The 24,344-nt window shown below is 39.4% G+C and overlaps 1 protein-coding gene across 1 annotated transcript in view; it reads left to right on the forward strand.

Annotated features, from left to right (window-relative positions):
* USP24 (ubiquitin specific peptidase 24) overlaps positions 1-24,344 on the forward strand; it is a 73,613-nt gene that overhangs the window by 24,529 nt on the left and 24,740 nt on the right. Inside the window, exons 11-38 of the mRNA XM_033152025.1 lie at positions 618-732; positions 1,515-1,618; positions 4,203-4,310; positions 4,465-4,560; positions 4,654-4,815; positions 5,264-5,371; positions 7,466-7,615; positions 7,791-7,922; positions 8,276-8,387; positions 8,597-8,673; positions 9,344-9,484; positions 10,336-10,389; positions 10,809-10,924; positions 12,823-12,889; positions 14,551-14,661; positions 14,980-15,078; positions 15,154-15,324; positions 16,347-16,432; positions 16,570-16,663; positions 18,078-18,233; positions 19,319-19,416; positions 20,594-20,689; positions 20,811-21,039; positions 21,283-21,442; positions 21,600-21,755; positions 22,032-22,102; positions 22,631-22,791; positions 23,583-23,644. Of these exons, the coding sequence (XP_033007916.1) occupies positions 618-732; positions 1,515-1,618; positions 4,203-4,310; positions 4,465-4,560; positions 4,654-4,815; positions 5,264-5,371; positions 7,466-7,615; positions 7,791-7,922; positions 8,276-8,387; positions 8,597-8,673; positions 9,344-9,484; positions 10,336-10,389; positions 10,809-10,924; positions 12,823-12,889; positions 14,551-14,661; positions 14,980-15,078; positions 15,154-15,324; positions 16,347-16,432; positions 16,570-16,663; positions 18,078-18,233; positions 19,319-19,416; positions 20,594-20,689; positions 20,811-21,039; positions 21,283-21,442; positions 21,600-21,755; positions 22,032-22,102; positions 22,631-22,791; positions 23,583-23,644 (3,292 nt within the window). The remainder of the gene's footprint in view (positions 1-617; positions 733-1,514; positions 1,619-4,202; positions 4,311-4,464; positions 4,561-4,653; positions 4,816-5,263; positions 5,372-7,465; positions 7,616-7,790; positions 7,923-8,275; positions 8,388-8,596; positions 8,674-9,343; positions 9,485-10,335; positions 10,390-10,808; positions 10,925-12,822; positions 12,890-14,550; positions 14,662-14,979; positions 15,079-15,153; positions 15,325-16,346; positions 16,433-16,569; positions 16,664-18,077; positions 18,234-19,318; positions 19,417-20,593; positions 20,690-20,810; positions 21,040-21,282; positions 21,443-21,599; positions 21,756-22,031; positions 22,103-22,630; positions 22,792-23,582; positions 23,645-24,344) is intronic.

Here is a 24,344-nt window from a genome sequence, read left to right on the forward strand (position 1 = left end):
TATTTGGCGACCATTTTATTGATCTTTTACCATATATGTGCATGGTGGTAGTGCTCTTCTTGCGAGCCACCTTGGATCAGGCTGCTGCCCACAAATGGGTCCCGATCCAGTAAAAGGCTAGTTCTCTAGCTCATATTAACTGTAACAACTTAATGACAACCGTTGCTGATTTGGTTCACAAAGCTTTCAAAGAGAAAATGCATAGTGAGGCATAGGAGGAATCGAAAGATTCTTAGATTCTATCCATGGCTATAAATCCATTTGAAGTTCACTTATGGAATAAGTGACAAATATATGGTGTTAGTGTGCATTTAAAAGGCCTAATAAACTTTTCATGAGGCCATTGAAATATTAATGATTTTACAGAGCTGGGCACTGCTCAGTGCAGTAATGAAAAATAGAATATAGTTTTGCTTATTCCCTGAATCTTCAAGTATTTAGTATTTCAGGCCTTACAAACCTTCACAGTGAAGACACATATTTACAGCCCTCCCAAGAACCACCCCTACATACAGAAACTGACCTTTAAGTTTAATTTTTTTTTAATTTCTCATCCTCTTTGGCTATTGATATATCTAGTTGTTACAAATCCTCTGAGTGACTCTGTTAATTTTTAGGTAACAAAACTAATTGAAGACAGCACTGTATCCAAATCAGTAAAGAACGCAATAGATACGGATCGGTTATTAAACTGGCTAGTAGAAAACTCTGTTCTTTCAATTGCATTAGAAGGTAAGTTTTGAATATCCTGCTGCATTTCTGAAGTTCTTAAACAGAAAGAAAGTTGATATTGTGGTTGCAGTCAGAAGGAGTGCTAAACCATGTTTGGTGTTAATGAAAGTGAGTCTTGTACTTGCATGCTGCCTCACTCTTCCTCCTCCAGGTTGGTTGCAAGGAAATGATATGAAGCTTCCACTTACAAGATTAAAATAAATTCAGAATGTTGTCCAAACCCAGGCAAACTGTGGTTTATCTTAGCAGTGGTCGATTAACAAAAAACATAGTTTAGAAAGTTGGCTTGTTTCAATTAACCATTGTTAAGATGAAGTGTTGTTTGGCTTTGGGTGATTAAAAAAACCATGGTTAATACAAGACAGAAGCTAAAATTGTGTACTTTTTGCAGTCACACCAGAGTAAGAGAACAAAGTAGATGAGCTAAGACTCGTATTGCTAAACCACAGCACTTTGTCTGAACCATTCATGTATCTGAATGTTTTGGTGTAGATATTGCTGGTAAAAGTTCATATTTTAATGAGTCTTTCAAATTCTCTGGTATTTTTAGAAGTATCTTGGGTGCTACCAACACCAATCCATCGGGTAAGAAAGGGCATTTAAAAAAAAAAATTAAGGGCCTTAGTTGTGTAATGAATGAGATGGAGAGGGTTGTTAGAAAACAGAACTTCATGTTACTGAACCTCTTATTAGTTGTTTTGAAGGAGTATATATTTTGTTATTACCATATCAAAGACTTGATTAAGGCATTCTTAGGCTCACTGTCCTGTTTCTTTCACTAGGTAACATAGACCAAGCACAATATTGTGATCGTATAAAAGGAATTATTGAACTCCTGGGCAGCAAGTTATCATTAGATGAGCTGTCAAAAATTTGGAGAATACAGGTGAGGATGTGTAGCAGTATGTCTCAGAGTCTGAAATTCTTTTGACAGCATTTGTGGAATGTCTTTATCAGGTGCATGTATAAAGATCCCAAACACTATCCAAACTTAGCAGATAATAATAGTGTGACTGACTATATAATAGATATCCATGGAGATGGAGTATATGTTATTCTACAGAATTAGGACTCGTGGCAGGAAGTTGTGTTCATGGACACTAAATAGATGCATCAATCCTAGGATTGGAAGGAGGCCAGTAGGTCATCTTGTTAAACAACTTGCCCAAGGGAAGTTTGTTGATTGTAATACAAAGAACACCTCAATGAATCTTCTTTTCTTTTCTTTTCAATCACATAAATATGCCACAAGCAGAGAGCAGGGTTTGTTTCAATGCATGCTTCTCAGTACTTTCCTATTGCCCTATTAATTCCTGACGTCTGTATCTTGTGTTGTGACTTTCCCAAACCTCATAAGACATACCTTGTTCATGTCCTGCTGACCAGGAATCTGATTTAGGCAAGTTTCCAAGAAGATGCGTGACAACCACACTCTGATGCTATATGAGCAAGAAAGCAAACAGTATGGTGATCACATTTGCTGAGGCCCTGGAAAAAAATAATCTAAGATAGAATCTTACACTTCAAGGTTCATCTCTTTTGTTTCTAGTCGTATCTCTTCAAATTCTTCAAATTCTGTGTGAAAGAGAAAACATTGAGAGATGTATGAATTTTTTAAAATCTTAGTTTAGAACTACTAGTTTTTTTTTTAATTGCTTTGCTAGATTTGTTTGATACCCACATACCTTTGCATATCTGTACATTTTATTCAGTCCATCCGTCCATCCATCCATCCGCCCACACACCTTTACATTATTTGGTTGTTTAACTTAGTTATTGCACTTTGATAAACAGAGCTCTAGTAATTCATTTATCTTCAAGGGCTCTTCTATCACTTTTCTTTTTTGCAGAAATGATGTTCATTCAGATTTCACATGTGTTGAAGGCTGCATGTTCTCTCCCTACCCTGCCTCCTCGCTGCTTAATTTTAGTACTCTTATATGAAGCAACTATGTCAAATCTTCCTGTGCACTGAATATGTTAAGAAACTATGGCCTGCTCTATACCTCAGTTTATGGTTATTCAGAAATTTAATGAAAAATTCTGCACGAAAATTTGTGCTGGACTCAGAGTGTAGAAATGTACTGAGCACAAGGACCGCCACTCCCATTTACTTTATAACTAGATATGGACGTCTTTAGAATATCCACACAGCATTAAACTTATAAATATGCAGTAGTCTGTAAAATGGTGACAAAGCTCTTTATTTCTGGCATTGTTGCAACAATGTGACGTATTTCATCATTTATTTTGAGCACAGTCATTCTGCTGACAAACCTGTGACATGTTCTAAAAAAAGAGATATTAAGGCTCTGTGCGTCTCTGAATATCACACATTATAGAATGTATTTGTAGTCTATCCCTTTCCAGTACTCTAGGACATGGGTGGGTTGTGACTGACTAAGGTGAGTTGCAAATCATTGCCACAGCGTAGCAGGGATGCAGGTTGAGTTGATGTAGAAAGTTGTGAAGTCCACTGCTTTTAAGCACACAATTTCCAGTATTCCAAATGGATGACTTCTGTGGTTCAGTGTGTTTTTAGTCTCTCAACATTACATAGGATACTTTTAACTAAGAATACTGCTACAATATTTTTAGGTTTACTTCATTTCTTTAGATTTTGGCCGTATGTTAACTTCAGTTGTATATGTGAACAAATAACATTTGCACGCTGCCCGTTCACAAGTATTATTTCTTGCTGCAATATGTAGCACCAAGAGTTTGGTTGATAAATTAGCAGCTCAGTGTTCCATACAGTCTTCATATTTGCATTACCTTTAGGATGTTTATTTCCAATACTGTGCTAATCTGCATTCATATAAGGGTTTTTAGCACCTATGTCAGCAACTTCTTTTGATTTCAAACAAATCAATTCAGCCTTCCTGAAGGATTGTGAGTCCTTTCTGATGTGGCTTGAGCATTTATTTCTGAAATTTTACCTTCCAAGGTTCTCAGAAGCACCATCTTTTCTTAGAGATGAATGAATGATTCATCTTTATTTAATTATGTAGTAGTAGTTACACAATGCCTGCATTTCTACTGGTTCCATTAGCCTCCAGAATACCCAGAGCCTGAAACAGAAAGCGCTTCTGAATTAGTAATCAGTTTACTCAATGACACACCTAGCAAACGGTATCTGCCCTTTACACTTAGTATAAAACCTTTCACAGAATACAAATACTTCCTTTGTTGTGTCCAAAACCTAAATGTAAAACCACAAAGTTGTCAGTGTGGTATTTCTTTCAGTCCCTAAGATGGGGCTACAGACTTCCTCATTCTTGCTTGATAATATGCAGTGTGAACCTAAGCATGTTTAATCAGAAACATCTAGGTTTTCAGTGGGGTTTACTCCAGCGTGAGAATGCCTAAGATTCCAGCTTTTCTGTTTAATATACATCTATGATCGTTTTTTCAAGATCACCTTTTTTCATAGCTGTCTCCTTACTGTTGGTTTTCTCTCCTCTTTAAAGTCAGGACAGCCGTCAACTGTAATAGAGAACATCCACACCATTATTGCAGCAGCTGCTGTCAAGTTCAGCTCAGACCAACTCAATCATCTCTTTGTCCTTATTCAGAAGGTGAGGCAACTACAGCAAGAAACTGAAATATATATTTTGAAGTCTGTTTGGATCTAAAGATCATAATATGGATAACCAAAGCTTGGCCCAGTTGAAACTCAAATTGTTTTTTTTTTTGTTTTGTCTTTCTTCATTTCCCCCTCCCCTTTTGTAGAGTTGGGAATCTGAGAGTGATAGAGTGAGACAGAAACTGCTAAGCTTGATAGGACGTATTGGCCGGGAAGCACGTGTAGAGACAACCACTGGAAAGGCATGAGTAATAAATTGCACTTTTAAGAGTTAACATGGAGGCTAACCTCTGTAATGAATGTTGATATTTATCTGTGTGTGTATATCCTTGTAGGTTCTTGAGGTTCTCTGGGAGTTGGCTCATCTTCCAACATTGCCCAGCAGTTTGATTCAACAAGCCTTGGAGGAGCATTTGACAATCCTTAGTGATGCATATGCAGTGAAGGAGGCAATAAAAAGAAGCTACATCATCAAATGCATAGAAGACATCAAGAGGGTTAGTTTGCCTTATCTCTCAGAATGTATATTCTGTGCGCTGCACACCCCAGTCTTTTAGATATAACTTTATTTGATTAGAAATGTTACAGAACTTGAAGCTTGGCACATTCTTTAGTTCTCATGTTTCACAGGACGCCTTGAAAAGGGAGAGTGTGTGTATCAGTTTGCTTCTTGTGAGAGTCATAGCCAGTATCTTGCCTTTGTTTCTGCCAAAAGGAGTGACTGCTGTGGGGAAGCTGCAAGAATGAAATTTGCAAATAGATCCACGTGTCCTTCACAAATGTAATCTATATATATTACATAGAGAAATAAACAATGGATTTTGTAGAATTGAGGAATAGCTATAGTACAGACTACAAAAGTAATCTAGAATGGGGAATAAAACTTTGAATGTTTATGCAGTCATTGTTACTAAACATCTCTATTACTGTACCTTCTCCTAATAGTCATCCCAACATAATAATCCTCAGGTTGTGTGGGTGGTACCAGCTTTACGTCAGCTCCATGAAATCACACGCTCATTTATTAAGCAGACCTACCAAAAGCAAGATAAGGTAAGATAATTTTTGAGACAAAATTGTGTCTTGTTGATATGATCTGGAGGGGGAAATGATCAGGAGGGAATGGATCTAAAACAGGGGTCCTCAAACTAAGGCCCGGAGGCTGGATGCGGCCTAATCGCCTTCTCAATCCGGCCCGCGAATCAGCGTGTTTTTACATGAGTAGAATGTGTGCTTTTATTTAAAATGCATCTCTGGGTTATTTATGGGGCATAGGAATTCATTTTTTTTTCCAAAATATAGTCTGCCCCCCCACAAGGTCTGAGGGACAGTGGGCCAGCCCCCTGCTGAAAAAGTTTGCTGACCCCTGATCTAAAAAATGGGATGCATTCAGGAAGTGGACAACGTTGAATACTGAGGGTTTGGGTACTTGGGACCTGAAAATGTTTGTTTGTTATTTCAGTGTATAGATCAGTGGTTCCCAGCCTTTACAAATATGAGGACCCCCTTTTAACCTCAAATTATATTATTTTTATTTTTTGCAGGCCCTTGCATACAAATTGTTGCAATTTTTTTTTATAAAGAATTTATTGGCTTTTGCAACACAAATAACAACGTAACACATACCCCAACACAAACCCAAACACAAACCCAACAATCAAACCATAATAAAAACAAATACAAATCACACCAATAACTCTTTTTCTTGTTTGCACAAAAAAAAAAAACTTTTCTTGTTCGAATCAATACTAGGTGACTTCCCCCGTTTTCTCTCCTTTGGTTCCAATTCTAATTTTACTTTAGTAACTTCTCATCTCTAAAATAAATCATTCAAAAATCAAAACTAAACATACTTCTTAAAATCTAGTTTTTACTCCAAAATAATCTATCACTTCTTAGTTGTTGCAATTTTTGTTGTTGTTGTTCAGTCGTGTCTGACAACAACAACAATTTTTGCATACAAATTGCATACAAAATTGCATACAAAACCCTTGCATACAAATTGTTGCAATTTTAGGCTCTGTTAATTGAGAAATCACTATTATGTACTCAATACAGCATGCAACTCACTCTCTCAAGCTAGATTTTAAAAAAGGGGGGGGAATGTGTAAAAGAGGGTGGTCTTAAGAGCTGTCAGCAGTAGGATCCCCCAGAAATAGCAATTTCCCACTATTCAGATTGTACTTAAATATTCGGACTTGAATAAGGGTCTGGTGTAACTCACAAGTTCACATATCACATTGTAAACTCTGGCGTTGTCAGATATATTAGTTCTGATTAAAGATGTTCTTCTAACTCTCCTTTTTTCACAATAAAGGCTGTCTTACATTGAGCCACTTTTCCTCAGACCCCACCCTCCATCAGCAGGATCTTCTATTATTTCCCATTTTATCTTTGTATCCCCCTCTCCTCTTAACGTTTTTTGAAAGAGCTATCCTTTAGAAGGCTTATATCAGACCCTAGCCTTACTTATTTTGTTGATCCTGATAATTAGGATTTAATTAGGGTTTTTCAGCTCTGCATCAATACTTTATATATGTAAGGTTACCCTGTATTTTATCCTTTTAACCTTATTAAACTTTACTTGTGTAATTCTTGATTAAGTTCTACTAAGTAGAGGAAACGTATTGGCTGACACTGTGGGCCTAAAGTCTCATCCTTTAATCCAAAATTTTATTTGTACTTAGCCCCCCTCTTCCTAACTTTCTCCCTTTAACAAGGCACCTGTTGTGTAGGGAACTGATGTGAAAAACAACTATCAAATCCTGTGTTTGCTGCATAGAAATCAGACTTAGACTTCCTCTTTGAACAAAGCAATCGCTGTCACCATGCCATGCCATATTAGTGTCATTCTTAATGCTAAGTATTCATAGTAAGTTCAGATTTGGCTTCGGAAACAAAAGCACATGATTTTGTGCTGTGCTAACTGAAGTATATATTTGAAGTGCTTAGTACTTCTTTCTGCACGACTAGTGGCATGACTGGAAACTGGTGAATGAGGATAGAAATTATGAGACTTTCGAGGCCCTGATTGAATAGATGGCCAGGGGGATGCAGCGAGGGAAACTTGTATTCAAGCCTTGAAAGTCTAATTGCGCATGGTGTAAACGCTCTGCTTAACACATCTTCTCCAATACTTTTGCCAAGAGCATTATTCAGGATCTGAAGAAAAACTTTGAAATAGTGAAGCTGGTGACCAGCAGCTTAATAGCATGCCACCGATTGGCCGCATCCGTGGCAGGTCCTGGGGGCCTGTCAGGAGCAACCTTAGTGGATTGCCGATACACGTATCGGGAGGTAAGCAAACTTGTGACGTTAAAAACCACATCATTTGGGGATAGCCCTGTATAGAAGCACCTTGTCTCTTTGCTGAGGCAGAGAGCTTAAATCTCTGAAACCTTAACTTTACAAAACGTTTCATAAAGGTCTGTTCGGAAATGTTAAATGCAGTTTGTGTTTGCTTCCTTTTCAGTACTTGGAGGCACACCTCAAATTTCTGGCATTTTTCCTCCAAGAAGCTACACTATACTTAGGATGGAATCGTGCTCGGGAAATCTGGGAATGCCTTGTGACAGGCCAAGATGTTTGTGAGCTAGATCGAGAGGTGAGATGCTGCTGTTGAATGTCCTTGGAATAAATGTAGCACTAATTTACTTGGAAACAATGTATCCTAAAGATGATTTGGGCTAAAATCAAAACACACCAGGAAAACAAAATCGTTTCACAAATCTGTAGAAAAATAAAGTACTATTATGAATGTTTGAGGGGCTATCAGAATAGACAAAAATTACTTTTAATTCTCAATCGTACTGATACTAGAGTTTTCTTAAATAGTTAGCAATCCCCGAACAAATTCTGGTGCGTGGAGTAAACCATAGTGTGTCGGATATTTTAGAGCAATGTAAAATATATCATTTAAAAACCGAATGTGAACCATAGTGTAAACTCTTTTCACAGATGTGCTTTGAATGGTTTACAAAGGGGCAGCACGATCTCGAGAGTGATGTGCAGCAGCAGCTTTTTAAAGAAAAAATTCTTAAATTGGAGTCTTATGAAATCACTATGAATGGTATGTAAGTATTTTTGTTTTATCAACCTTCTGTATAATTTTGATATCTTAGAATAAAATTTGGGGGGCTTGATAATTGCTGAAGATTGCAAACAGCTTCAGAGACTAATGAAGTCAGACTTGAAATTTTATTTTGCATGAGTAATGTTTCTGTGTTTGTTTTAATGAAAATAGCAGAATTCCTTTAAAATGTTAATTTTTAAAAACAGGTTTTGGTTTGTTTAAGACCTTTTTTGAAAATGTGAACCTCTGTGATCATCGATTGAAACGTCAAGGAACTCAGCTGGTAAGCAGCTTTCTATAAACTTGTTCCAGTGCAGTTCATAGGTCACAGCTGGCAAGTTTATTTGTAAAATAGTGTCAACTATAAAATAGTGACCATTGGGAAGTGGCAGTTAGAATGTGGCTCTTCAAATCTATAGTTACGGATTTTCCCTGATATTACTGGGATTTCAAAGGCGGAATTGATATCTGGGGAAATTTCTGAAAGGCAGCACTTTGTCCTGGATCTTAGGCAAGTCAATTAAAAAAAAATCGTATTTTTTCCCCTAACAAAAGCTCAACAATTTTGGGGGGTTCCTTTAAATAATCTCAACAATTTTGGGGTGCCCTGGTTTTTACTTTTTGAAATATGGCAACCCTACTATAGTACATTAATTTGTCCTAAGCCAAGGTTAAGTTTAGGGCTCAGATCAGTTTTCTTTAACTTACTCATATGAGACAGTCCATGAGCACAGTTAAATTCTTTGCTTCTGCATGCCTGGGAGGGAGGGGATTTTTCTAGGATTAACCAACATAACTAGAGGAGTCCTTATTTGTACTCATATTACTAGTAGTAATAATAGTATCTTCAGTTTGTGATAGGATAAAGCTCTGCAACATGTGAAATATTTCAATAGTGTACTCTGATCTGGTGCTAACAATCTTAATCTCTCTCTCTCTTTTATTTTGTCTAGCATGTAGAAAAACTGGAATTAATAGGAATGGATTTTATTTGGAAGATCGCAATGGAGTCACCTGATGAAGAAATAGCAAATGAAGCTATTCAGCTAATAATAAACTATAGTTACATCAATCTAAATCCAAGATTAAAGAAGGTAACAACTCTGAATTGTTTTGGTGGCTGTACTTTTCCCAGAAGTTGAGATGTAGGCTACCTTCTGACGATCCTAACCCAGTGTTCGGCATCTGTGTTAAAAGAACATGTGAGAGTAGGCAGCGAAGACTGACCTGGTAGCTCCATGTGGACACCCCATCCTCATTGCTCTCCATCACTTGGAGGGATAGCTGCTTCTGCAGAGGAGAGCCTGCTCTATTTATGTGGGTTCCTCGTGTGATTTTCAAGGATTCTAAATCTCACAGGTTGCCAAAATGAGTAGAGCAGGCTCTCTGCTGCAGAAGAAGTTACTCCTCCAGCTCAAGGAGGGTGGCAAGGCAGAGGTTGTGTCCCTGTCCTCACTCTTCCACCTTGCATGTATTGCCCCTGAGATGTGCAATTCACACCTCTTTCTTTGTATGCACAGAGGAAAGAGATTAGTAGCTTCCACCTGTTGACAATTGATAGTTTGCTGCATTTGTATGAAACTACAAACTATTAGCTTGTCACCGATTTGAAGTTGAAGTTAACTTGTCACTGATTCAAAGTTGAAGTTCTTTGCATCTGCATGCTTCTTTGCATAGGAAGGAAGAGGGAAGGGGAAGTGTGTGTGTGTGCGTGCGCGTTTGCTTGCTGCTGTTCATTCATAATGGCAAGCCATAGTTTTGGTTGTCTGAATAGAGAAATGGACCGTGTAAGTTTTCGTATTACCAACATTCTTTCTCCTGCCCATGCTCATGCTTAAATTCAGTAATATGTTTATAGTAGCAGTTCTCTGTATGTACTCTTGCTCTCTCTGCATGTGTGTGAATTAATGTTTTTAATATTGTTTAATACTTTTCATTCTTTCAGGATTCGGTGTCACTTCATAAGAAATTCATTGCGGATTGTTATACAAGATTAGAAGTAAGTGTCAATCCTTTTTTTAAAAAAAAAGTCCAGTTGTATTTTATTCTTCTTACATAATTATAAAATAATTTCCAGCATTCCACCTTGTACTGCACAGAAAGCCCTTTACCATCTCTATCTCTTGCCATGGTTGGAACTGGAGCCAGGAGCCTAGGGTCAGAGATCTTTTACCTGTTTCCTTGCCTTGGATACAACCCTCAAACGTTTTAACTAGATAGAGCATTCACAGGGAGTAGCCTTTCCTGAATATCATTAAAATGAAGGCTTGTAGAGATGTCTGTCTGCTGTGCCTTGGCGCTAGCAAATTACTTTGCAGATAAAAGGCAGAGTTTAGGTTCTCAGTGCTGAAAAGTTGCCCCACCATTACGTGGCCTTACTTGTAATCCAGAAATAGCATGATGTTGCTTTCATTCTAGGCAGCCAGTTCAGCACTTGGTGGTCCAACGCTGACACATGCTGTCACCAGAGCTACCAAAATGCTAACAGCAACTGCGATGCCTACTGTGGCAACATCGGTACAGTCTCCATACAGGTAAGATTTTGGTTTAGGAAGAGATAAATATGATCTAAGTTGGTTTGTTCAAGATAACCATGATTTAGAGGACTGGGAATATGCTGAAGGCTTACACATTCCTTCAGTTCCAAGTTTTCCATAACCGTGCCTTGCTAAACCATGGTATGAAATCCTCTTTAGATCATGCTAATGTGGTTAGCTGTAACCACAGTTTGCCCAACTTGCTTGTGTTCAAAGAAACCTTAGTAATGAGGAGTCTCGTAGCTCACATTCCTGATCCACTATCTGGACCATACATCTGGACCAGGTATTCTTGTCTCTGTGTGAAATGGATATGGGCCAAAGAAACTACCGAAATTAGAACTTGCACTGAAAGGCTGCTGGCACCCACAGCTTCATCATACATAAAACACTTTACAAAGGATAGGTTCATTCAGTGTATTTGTCCCCACAAATGAATGTTTCTGGTTTTTTTTTTTGTTTTTAAATACCTTGCAATAGGATTCACTGCAGAAGGTAGTTGCCAGAAGGGTGATGCAAGTCTCTGGTTATAAAAAGAAGTGATGAGTAAACACTTTTTTTAGGTTTGCTCAACTTATGCTGGCCTGTGATGAGAAGGAAAATAATACAACACAGCACAATACAATATACCTTAAGTTTACCTTTTGGAAAATCAAGTGGTGCTCTGTTCCAATTCCAAAAAAGAGGTGTTGTTCCTGTATTAAACAAGTGTAGTAATCATGGAACAAATAATGTGCACTTCCATTAAACTGATTTGGACAGCTGCTTAAAGAAGATCAAAGTTGGTATTAGTCGTATTTCTCAGGGGATGTACAACAGCATAGTAGTCATTTATGTAAGTGGGAGAAGTCTACAGTGAGGCTGCAGTTTACCAGCAACAGCACTGTAAAATTCTTAAATCTAAATGTTCTCTGTTGCTGATATGGCTTCTGTCATGCTGTTTCTACTGCTGTTTGGTCTCATCTGTATTTTTATTTGTAAGCTGCCTTGAGTTTACTGTTACCACAGAAAGGTGTGAGATATAAATACATTAATTAATTAATTAATTAAATGAAAAGATTAATTGGTCCAGGAATACAGCCAAGTGCAGAAGCTGGTGCTATTTCCCTAAAGCGCTGACCACATTCCCCCTGGCCCTGAGGGGAAGGAGGGCAAATTGGAGGTATAAAACAGCATCAAAAACTGCAATAATCTGCAGCGCTGTCTTGTTCTTGGCTCTTCTCTCACACCTTCTTCCCCGGTAACATTTCTTTAAAATGTATGTTGTACCTCACTTTTTAAGCCTTTTTCAGGTGAAATAATAAAGTGTGTTGCCAGGTTTATCTTTGAATTATGTGGGCCCCAAATAACAAAAGTTTAGGAAAAACTGGACTGAGTTTACTACTTATACTCCTCCATTCTTTTATTTCGCTAAGCAAAACTAGGGTTGGAAGTATGTGTTAAGGAAGATTTTTTTTTCTCCTTGCTGCTTCACCACTAACCTGTGGTTACTTGGAATGCATAATATGATATGACCCAGTTCAGGAATTTCTCTGGCTCTGCTTCACTTCATTGTGTAATGAGGAGCAGGTACAGCGAAACAGTGTGAAGACATCACATCACACTTCCTCTTTTTAAAATCAAATGTTACTGAGGTGATGGGGGGGGGGGAGTGGCAGCCACACATTTCTCCCCAGCATTCAATGTTAAGTGAATAAATTAACTCCTTGACTGTTGCCACCTTGAAACTTAGTTCCAGCTTCTGCATACTCCTTGATAGTGAGAAATTTGTTTGGGCCACCTATCAGATAGTGGCCACAGTGTTGGTGGCTTTTGTCAGGCTGGTAGGTATTTTCCAGGAGCTCAACTGAGGTCTCACCCAACTGTCTGCCATTTATTTTGATTGCAATCTCCAGGTCAACGAAGCTTGTGATAATTGAGAGACTGCTGCTGTTGGCAGAACGCTACGTCATCACTATAGAGGTAAAAAAAAAAAAGTCTTAATTTTGGTACCTGTGTCCCTTTAGTTTGAGTAGCCCAGTAAGTGCAATGCTAAGTTTAGGCTTCAAGTTCAGTTTGTTGTTGTTGTTGTTGTTATTTGTTGAATTTATATACCGCCCTATCTTCTTCTTTGGTGATCATTTGTAGCTGAGTAAGATTGTCTTCCATAAACACGGTTTTAACAATAAGTCCGTAAGTAACTGTAGAGGCCAATTCTGGACCCACACGTCCTTCCACAGTGGGGACGTTGGTTCCCGGGCGGGAGTTGATCATGGTGTGGATTTGCCAAGCGTGCCTTCCTCTTAGCACATTTCTCCATTGCGTTGTGAGTCCGGGTGCCTTCAAAGCCCATGACACCTTTGGTAAAGGCTGTTCTCCAACTGGAGTGCTCACAAGCCAGTGTTTCCCAGTTGTTGGTGTTTATACTAAAAAAAAAATTATTTGCCTTGAGACCCAAAGGTCTCAAGGTGGTTTACAAAATAAAATCAAAATATAAAACCACAAAATACATAATCAAAATAAAAACAACAACCCAATAACACACACATCCCACTGTAGACTCATTGTTTAAGCAAGCAAGATTTGGGCTGCATCAGAGAGTGAGGAGGATGAGAACCAATGCAGAACTTGATTGAAAAGGCTACAGTTTTATTAGTGGTGGCTGTTTTTGTATTTGGCTGAACTGTGGCAGGGCAAGTGATCTAGTGAACTGGTCCTGGAGCCCCAGTCTGGCAAGTTTTGGGAGGAAATTTATACCTTGGAAGATGACCAAGAAGTCATAATAATAACAACTACTACTACAACCCCTTAACAGCCCACTGCAACAACAGTAGCACGCAGTGATCGGATCCTGCTCCTTGATCATGGGCCCTGCTTACTACCCAAGTGAATGAGAACACTGAGCTTTACTCGAAATTGGGTCTCCTTTGAATGATCTAGGAGCAGGCTGGAGAGAAGATCTCCATTCTGGACCACTGCAACCCTCTCCACCCACAGGCCATGCAGCACCAAGCTGACTCGTTGAGGGACAAGACCCAGGAACAGTGCAGTGGCAAAGGCATGGACTTGGAGTTGCATGGCCTTTGGCATACCGTCTCACATTTTGGGGGCCACACCCTGTGACAGACACAAAGGTTGAGCCTGTCAAGAGGGTGGGAGTTTTAATAGTAATGTTAAGTTGCATGTGCTATGTCATCAGCTTTCTGGTACGTTCCAGGTGCTATGAGATGCAACTACTGCCAGCGCCACCTAGGAACCGAATGTAGGAAGCTGCCTTACGCCATGCCAAGCCATTGGTTCTTCTAGCTCATTACTGTCTATACTGACTGGCAGTGGCTCTTCATGATTTCACAGCAGGAGCATTCCCAGCCCCAGCTGGAGCTTCTGGGAATTAAACCAGAGACCTTCTGCATACAAAGGAGATGTTCTGCCACTGGATCCCAGCCAGCATGGGCAGTGATGATGTAGTCTAAAATATCTGGAGCGGACCAGGTTGGGGAAGGCTTTGCTGTATAATGGACGCATCATTGTGACAGCTAAAACACAGATAAAAATGTTCCGTTGATCAGCTTATGCCAGTTTACATGTTAAATTGTTCCTTGATCATTTGTTCCTTGGTCATTTTTACCACTTTCTTTCCGTAGGACCTTTACTCTGTTCCACGTACTATTCTACCTCACGGTGCCTCCTTTCATGGACATCTTTTAACACTTAATGTTACGTATGAATCTACCAAAGATACCTTTACAGTAGAGGTATGCTCTTGCAATTTTATTGCATTTTGAAATACTCATATTTAAGGTGTGAAAATTCTCAGCCAAAAGGGAGTTGGGTGTTGATTCAAAGAATATAATAGCATTGGGATGTGCTAAATAATATGTTTTGAGTGTATTTTTATAATAACACACACACATATATTATATATATATCAAGGGTATGCTGAGTAAATGGGGCTTGCAGGATAATGTGGAAAAGTTTCATGCGCTTTTCCCTTATGGGTCACTTGTTTCTATCTAATAATACTTCCTAGAACTAAGAACATGAATGAACTAACTTCCACTTCATTTTTGCAGGCTCATAGCAATGAGATCATAGGGAGTGTCAGATGGAAGATAGCAAAGCTGTTGAATGCTCCTGTGGAAAACATACAGATATTTGCAAATGACAGTTTGGTATGTTAGGATGATTTTACCAATATTCTAGATGTGTACGGTTTGCAGAGGCTAAGAAAAGATATTGTATTTCAGCTAACAGTGAATAAAGATCAAAAGCTACTTCACCAGTTGGGCTTTTCTGAAGAACAAGCACTTACTGTAAAGACATCAGGAAGTGGAACCCCATCAGCAAGCTCTGCCGATTCCTCCACTAGCTCCAGCAACAGTAGTAATGTCTTCAGTTCATCATATGCAATGGAACAGGTACAACATGGGGGAAGTAAATATAGATTTCACACACACAAAGACACTTTTTTCTCGGTAGAGGGCCTTCTTGGTAGTGGCACCCGCCCTGTGGAACGCCCTTCCATCAGATGTCAAGGAAATAAGCAGCTATCCTATTGTTAAAAGACATCTGAAGGCAGTCCTGTTTAGGGAAGTATTTAATATTTAATGCTGTATTGTTTTTAACACTCGATTGGGAGCCGCCCAGAGTGGCTGGGGAAACTCAGCCAGTTGGACGGGGTACAAATAAATAAATAATAATAATAATAATAATAATAATAATAATAATAATAATAATAATAATAATAAATTTTAAGTTGGTTTCTTTCCACTTTAAAAATGATTTCCAGTATCTTCCATTTCTCTGTACCCTGCATTGGTCATTCATGATTCAGATCTTTATAAAATTAGTTTGTCAGACATTGAAAATCAGTTGGAAAGACTGAAGTGAGCTGGTGCTACATGCAGTTACTTACACTGACCCTGCACTTTTCCCAGTCGAATTGAGATGCTTGATAAATCCAGCAGGAACTGCTAGCACACCTTTCTGGTTTTATCATCTGATTTTGATGAACACGGGATTTCAGTGATCATTTCAGAAATGAATGCATCTGAATAGTTTGAAGTACAGTAGTTTAACTGTAAACAGAAATGGAAAAAGTAGAAAGCATCCTCCCTGCTGCTGTTCATTATATTTGATGACACAGTTTAGAATTCCAAGGTGTAATGTTTTGGTTTACTCTGTACATAAAAGTTAAAAGGATTGGAAATGTGAAGCTGTGGTTTCTTTAGCAGAATTTCAGGTCAACACTGCAGTTTTGTGTGTGTGTGTGTGAGTGAGAGAGAGAGAAGTAGTATACAGGATTCAGTGCCTTGTGTTGACAAGTAGCTGATATCCCTAGGCCAGGTTTTCAATTTATATCGCTCAATTTTTAAAAATTGAGAACCCTAACAAATTGCTTAAGAAATAGGGAAGTTAATTGTGTGTTCTTAATCCTCAGGAAAAATCCCTCCCTGGAGTGGTAATGGCTCTTGTGTGTAATGTGTTTGATATGCTGTACCAGCTTGCGAACCTAGAAGAGCCAAGGTAAGTAGTGTTATTGAAGACACTGTAGAAATACTGTGGCTGCAAAAAATAATAATAATTTTGGAAGAATTTACAAGTAGACATAGTGTCCACCCCAGCAGAAATTGAGTACATTATATGTCTCTTGTATTCTTCAGGATTACTTTGAGAGTACGGAGGCTTCTTTTGCTGATTCCTACTGACCCAGCTATTCAGGAATCTCTTGATCAGCTAGATTCTCTTGGACGAAAGGTATATATTTTTCTGTTAACTACACAATCATAGTCTAGTTTTACTGATTGAGATTGGGATTGAAAGGAATGGAGAAAGAAATAGGTGGGGTGTTACATTGTAGGCATTATAAAATGCTGGGGAAACGCTAGCCATTGTGGAGCAAGAATTGAACCATCTCTGGCTAAATTAATTTTATTTCTCTTATTATTAATGATGTGTTGCTTTGACAGGGGGAAAATATTTCCTTTGCTTGGCACACATTACTTTCCTTCTAGGGATTCAGATAGCATGGCTAATGTGCTTATCACCACTGGGGCAGGAAAATGCCATGTTAGCATAGCCATGTATTAGCTTGCTAGTTTCGTCTGTAAAGTTGGCGCAGAATCTGTTACTTGTAAAGTTCCTAAGCCACAGGCTCATTTAGCATTCACCCTTAAGGATGGCTGGCCTACCTACCTATATAGGATAGTAGCAAATAGTCATTGGGTCCTAAACATGTTTCATAGAAGTTAGCAAACTATGTTAAAATTAATCTGGCATTCACAAAACATGTCTCTCCCATATTTCCTGCGCTGCAACCATCCAACAGTTTTACTTAACCCCAAAAGGCACACTCCTCCATTGTCTCCCAAGACAGATGGATGCCAGCTATGAAAAAATAATAATGTAAATTACAAAAAATGCTAAAGAGAAATGGTATTTACACTGGGGTGCATCAAAAAAGAAGGGTGTGGCATAAACTTTGTAAAAATCTACAGATTGTATTTTATAGTTCTTTATGGTGTTGAATAGGGACATGGGTGGCGCTGTGGGTTAAACCACAGAGCCTAGGGCTTGCCGATCAGAAGGTCGGTGGTTCGAATTCCCGTGACAGGGTGAGCTCCCATTGCTCGGTCCCTGCTCCTGCCCACCTAGCAGTTCGAAAGCACGAAGTGCAAGTAGATAAATAGGTACCGCTCCAGCGGGAAGGTAAACGGCATTTCCATGTGCTGCTCTGGTTCGCCAGAAGCAGCTTAATCATGCCGGCCACATGACCTGGAAGCTGTACGCCGGCTGCCTCAGCCAATAAAGCGAGATGAGCGCCGCAACCCCAGAGTCATCTGCGGCTGGACCTAATGGTCCAGGGTCCCTTTACCTTTACCTTTTTATGGTATTGAATAGGGATGGGGAATCTGTGGCACTCCAGATGTCAAATTTCCCATCAGCCTGAGTTGGCTGCACCAGTAGTCAGGGATGGACTTGTAATCCAACGATATTGGGAGGGCCATGAGTCCTCTGTCCCTGGTACAGAGTATAGCAAAAGGTGCCTGCAGGAGATTTCATTACTTTTAGGAAGTTCAGGACTCTGAAGACTAGCTGTCATGGCTATATAACCATGTTATATCAGAACTGCCTTCTTATTTGTATTTCTCTGTGCTTATTCTTTTCTCAGAAAACATTACTCTCTGAATCAAACGCCCAGTCTTCAAAGTCGCCTTCTTTGTCTACAAAGCATCAACACCAGCCTAGTGCTACTTCAATACTTGAAAGTCTTTTCAGGTCTTTTGCCCCAGGGATGTCTACTTTTAGAGTACTTTACAATCTTGAGGTAAGAGTAAATTGGCATGGAAGTGTGGGGTAGGGTCAAATAACAATTGTTTTGTTTTGCATGTAGAAGACCCCGTGTTCAGTCCCTGGCATCTCCAGGTAGAGTTGGGAAAGTTTTCTGTATGAAACTAGGCCACCAGTCAGCGACCTGGTTTACACCATAATACTAAAATTGACTTAGGCAAGTGTCAACAAACACTGAGGAGGAGAGAGGAAAAGCAGTCTGTGAACCCAGTGATCTGTTGAGACTCATCCATTTAGTGCTAAACTATAGTTTAGTGCTTGGGTCCTCAAAACATTTTGAGTCCTGAGGCACGCCTGGAAAACTCAAAAATATAATGGATGCCACAATATACCCATTTCACAGAAGAAAAATGGGGTGATGCCAGCACACACAAAACAAAGCTGGCAAAACAAACATGTAAAACCCTCCATCCCCCAAAGGGGGAAAGGCAGGTAATAAAAAGCAGCCCAGACTAACAAAAAACAAAAACACACAAAACACCTGCAACCGCATGCCAACATGCAGAATACACACAGTGCTAGCAAATAAAAAGGAGTCATTGAATTCTCTTAAGATGAAACTCTGCTGTAGTGACACTGTGTTTCCAGTGGTCCACTGTTAGGTTATTTTTGCATGGTTTCCATAGTAGTGATCCCACTCTCTTGCAACCACCTAAACATCTGTTTACCAGGTCCCTCACCACCTTGTAGTTCCTTATCTTCCATTCTTTTTACATACTATGTAAATATGCCATAACTTCTCTCTTGAAATGAAAGGGATTGTCATGGGACTTGAAACACACTTCGTGAAAGCTTTGTTAGTATTCAAGGACCTCTGACTGTGTTAATGTTCTTACTTATATGACAGGTGTTGATAAAAGAATTAATTAACATTATTGAAAGGTCTCATTGAATTCAGATGTCCAAGTGCCATAGGATGGTGAGTTAATTCTGAGTAGCAGTGTTAGAGTGTAATATGAATTCCTGCCTAGCTGAGCATACTTTGCCTGTGGGTGAGAGAGGGGTTTAGTGTATTCCTCCATTAAAACTTTGCCACTTACCTAAAGTCTGAATATTTTTCAGGTCCTGAGTTCCAAGCTAATGCCTACAGCGGATGATGAAATGGCAAGAAATTGTGCCAAATCTTTCTGCGAAAATTTTCTCAGAGCAGGTGGCTTGAGGTTAGTTGAAAGAAATATTCTGAAGTGGAACCTTCCAGCTGTGCGAGAACTAGCCTTTAAGCATTCTCAACTTAGTATACATTTAATACCAGTATAAATACTGTAAATGGTGCTCTCAATAGTATTATTTGAGCAGCTATTCCAAATACTGGGGGGATAGCATAAATTGCACTAGGTAGTTTGCCTTTGTGTGTATGATGTTGAATAAATTGCAGCAAGGGTTTTTTTCCTGTTAGCTTTCCACTTCCATAAGCCTTTCTTCGCACATCCTACGCAAAGAGGTGCCAAAACTGCAGTGCAGCCTGGATATCCTTGCTTTTTCAATACTGCTTTCAGTGGTTGGTGCTGTCCTCCCAGAATCTGTTAAGGTGTTTGCAGAAAATGCTTTGTCAAAGAGTTCTGGATAATAGATAGTACTATGCCATTTGACCATTGAATCTGCACTTAACTTTGAATGGGAGTAGACAGTTTGAGGCACTGAGATGGCATTGACTATGCCCTACTGATAAAGTCATAATAAATTTAAATAGTTGATTAGAATTTTTAAAAATAAGCTGAAGGTTGTAAGTATTAAATGTCATCTCTTAGCATATTTGCACTTCAGTACTTGACTGGCAAATGAGAGCTGCTTATATTTCTAGTCTCCAGTGGTTGTGTGCTTAGAATCATAGAATGGTAGAGTTGGAAGGGACCCCGAGGATCATCTAGTCCAAACCCCTGCAATGCAGCTGTTCCATACAGGGATTGAACCTGCAACCTTGGCATTATCAGCACCATGCTCTAACCAACTGAGCCATAACATGCCAACAGAAGAGTATGCCTTTGGACCACAGAAAGGAAGGAAGTGACAGGTGCTGCCGTTATTGTGATGGCACGGTCATTGGATCGGTGTCCAGAACATTGTGGAGTGCAGAAAGAAGTTGATTTACACCAGAGCCCTTGCTTTCCCCCATTTCACCCGCTGATAGTCAGAATTTGGTGGAGCCTGTCAACTGGCCCCCTGATTTAGTGATGGTGTTAGTGAGGCTGCTCTGTTTTATGTGATTAACACATTAAATTAATCCTCATCAATACAGGGAAATATTTTCAACCAGCAGACTTCTACATGCGTTATATGTTTCTTGTCTTAAAAAAAAACAACACTTTTGAATTAAAAATCTATAAATTTATTTTCCAGTTTGGTGGTGAATGTTATGCAGAGAGACTCCATCCCATCAGAAGTGGATTATGAAACAAGACAGGGAGTTTATTCAATCTGTCTGCAGCTGGCAAGGTATGTGATTGATTTTTCAAAGGTAGATAGATATGCATGACCCTAATCAGCTCAGTGTTTGATCTTCCTAAGGTACATAGTGCCTTCACTGTTCAAAACAGCACAATTCTTTTATGTTTAGGTTTTTGCTTGTTGGGCAAACCATGCCTACCTTTCTTGATGACGATATTGTTAAACATGGAGTGGAAACACTATCGTCACGCCCATTCCGTAATGTGAGCCGGCAGACTTCCAGGCAGATGTCAATGTGTGGAACCCCAGAGAAGTCCTCTTATCGCCAGCTATCTGTGTCAGACAGGTCTTCTATCAGAGTGGAGGAGATCATTCCTGCTGCACGGGTTGCAATCCAAGTAAGTAGGTCCAATGTGGCAGCAGTAGCCCTGCAAAAGGCAGAGTTCAAACATCCTCTCTGCAAAATTTTAGTACCTTTTTTAAAAATGCCACTCTGCCAGAAAACCAGAGTTTTTCTCCTGTTTCCAACTATGTTCCTTGGATTTGGTGTCACCTGTAAGTGCTTTTCTGGCCTAACACATTGGTATCTTGAACAATAATTCTTTTTTTTTCTCTCTCTCTCTCTCTCCCCCCTCCCCCAGACAATGGAAGCAAATGACTTCACTTCCACAGTTGCTTGTTTTATGCGACTCTCATGGGCTGCTGCTGCAGGGCGGCTTGACCTGGTGGGAAGCAGTCAGCCGATAAAAGAAAGCAACACGCTGTTCCCTGTTGGGATCCGTAACCGTCTTAGCAGCTCAGGTATGCCACTGACTTAACAGAATTGAAACAGCTGAGATTTGGCAATGACCTCAGCTCTGTGTTGCTCATAAGGCTTTATCACAACTGTAGCCGTTCATTCCTAACATGAGAGATGTACACTTCTTTTAATCTTTTGTCACTTGTTAACATATTGCAGGAAGCAATTGCAGTTCAGGAAGTGAAGGAGAACCAACAGCTCTGCATGCTGGGATCTGTGTGAGGCAGCATTCTGTATCCACCAAAGATGCACTGATTGCAGGAGAGGCCTTGTCTCTCTTAGTTACATGCCTACAGCTCCGCAGTCAGCAGCTAGGTAGGTTTGAGAGAAGTGGGTGAAGCTTTTCTATTGTTTCCTGACACTACATACAATTGAGCCACAAAGACCCAGTCCCAGTTTGTTACCATCCAACTCTCTTTTCACTTTCTCTCAACTTCTGCTTATATCTGGCACCCACATTTTACTGTAACCCCATATAACGCTAATGATTCTATTAGATTTTCCCAATGATATTTTAATACTAGGAGTATTAAGTACTATAGTGCTTTCTCACGAAACAAATTGTGACAATCCACATTGTGTTTTTCGTAGGATCTTTTTACAACCTCCCTTGTGTTGCTGACTTTATCATAGACATACTGCTTGGCTCGCCAAGTGCGGAGGTAAGGTGCTTGCCTTTATATTCAGAGCAGTTCTCTTGCAGAGAGCAGGGCATGTTCTGCCCTGTAGCATGGACAAAGTGCTCATGCCAGTGACAGCTGAAAAACATTTGCTACAGATGAAGTTACTTAGGCTATGCCACTGACTTTCAAGCAAGCAAGTACCTAGGATGAGAAAGCTGTGTTCTTTAGAGGACTGGACTTCTGGGAATTAAATTAACTGCAAGCATTTTTCTCATGCTTTATACAGATGTGCCACTTTAAAACTGACACTAAGATTTGCCTCAAAAGCAGCAATGGATTGATGACATTTTTTCCTGCCTCAAGTGAGCAGTTGGGGGATGACAGCCACTTGGTGCTGTCCTACTGCCCACTCAAGAAAGAGCCTGCATGGTCACTTCTGTTCCTTACATGCTTGTCTGTCTCAGCTAGCTTGGACAAATTATGATATTAACTTGGGTGTTTTAACAGTTTTCTAAGAGAGTGGTATCAGGTTTTGTGATCTGACATGTGCTTTCTGCCCTGTTCCAGATTCGCCGCGTGGCCTGTGACCAATTATATACCCTCAGTCAGACAGACACATCAGCTCACCCTGATATACAAAAACCAAACCAATTTCTTTTGAGTGTCGTCCTTACTGCTCAGCTGCCGCTCTGGTCACCTACCAGCATCATGAGAGGAGTCAACCAGAGGCAAGTTGGAGGCATGTTTGTTCAATAGAGAATGTAAGAATTAAAAATAAGCATTTGTCTTAAATGCTTATTTAAGACAAGTGCAGTAAAAACTTGTGAAACAGGAAAAAAAGAGTGCTAGAAGTGACCTGAGAAGTTATGATTTCCCCTGTGGTTACTTGATAGGAATTGGATAGCCAGGAAGTTACTGATTCATACCGCAGCATTGAACCACAATCTACCCAGTATGAAGAGAGGATAAGCATTTGGAGGCAGTAGCATCGGCCAGCATACTATGCTAACTTACTTTGTAGATTTGTTGATCATAGTAAATGCAGAAAAAACCAATAGTGTTGGGGGGGGGGGGGTTGCGCTGTTTAAAACTTACATACATGCCAGTAACAAAACTTCAGCCTTCTTCCTATTACCATTAGATTTCCAATAAGAAAATATGCGTCCATGATGTTGAATGTGCAGCAATGTTTGCTTTAAAAGCTAAACATTAAATATGAACACCAAATCCTAGATCTGCTTTCAGAGAAGGGGATTTTAAGCTGATAGCATTTCAACGTATTATTCTAGGATGAATGATGATCATCATTACAAACAATTCATTACTGTGAACTTAAAATAAAAGCAAACCTTCGTTTTATAGCATAGAATGTAAGTCATCATGTTGGCTAGGTCTGAATAAACATCTTGTACGTGTACATGGTACCCAGGAAATTAAAGGTTTCTGTAAATATTTCACATGCTTCTGAGATTCTCTCTCCCCCCCCCCCCCAGTATTAATTGCCTGAATTTGCTTTTAGGCTTTTGTCCCAGTGTACAGAGTACTTTGACCTTAGATGCCAGTTATTGGACGATCTCACATGTAAGTACTGTAGTAGGAATAAAAACTGCTTGAAACTTAATGTACCGTAAGTAAATGCCCCTTATCCACATAGTAAACAGTCCCATCAAAGTTGAGTCAAGAATTAATATTGATTGCGCTTATGGAGAGAGAGAAATGTGTTTCTCTTGGATTCTTATCCTTCCTCCAATATTTGTGTTTTTGTAGTTCTGTATTTGCATGGGCTAAAAACTCTGTGTCAGAGGTCAAGTGAGAGATCATCTGCCTCTCTCATGAACTGTTTGCCTGGGCCTTCACTTTGGTTTTAGTGTGCAATCTAATTGTTTCAAGTGATTAGTAGTTGACTCTGAGCACACAGATGGGTAGCAGTACTACCCCAGCCAGATGGGTGGGGTATAAATAATAAAAGTATTATTATTACTATTTCCTAACTTTTCAAGACCATAAGTAACTACACACTACAACTATTGTAGCATTCCACTTTCTTGTGGATGGAAATAACATACAAGAGCCACTTTGGCTTTTTTTACATTGTTTTATAGAACTAGGAAAAGTGGGCAGGATAATGCTCTCATGTTCTTTGCCACCAGGGGATGTATGTAGGAGTATGAGCAAGTGATAGAAAGGCAGAAGAGCCCAAAAAAATGCTATTTGTCTTCATAATAACTATTTTTTTAAAAAAACAAATGGAATGTTTACCTGTGTCTTGACATTTCGTTTC

This window comes from Lacerta agilis, chromosome 6 (assembly GCF_009819535.1).
Source record: "Lacerta agilis isolate rLacAgi1 chromosome 6, rLacAgi1.pri, whole genome shotgun sequence".
NCBI lineage: Eukaryota > Metazoa > Chordata > Lepidosauria > Squamata > Lacertidae > Lacerta > Lacerta agilis.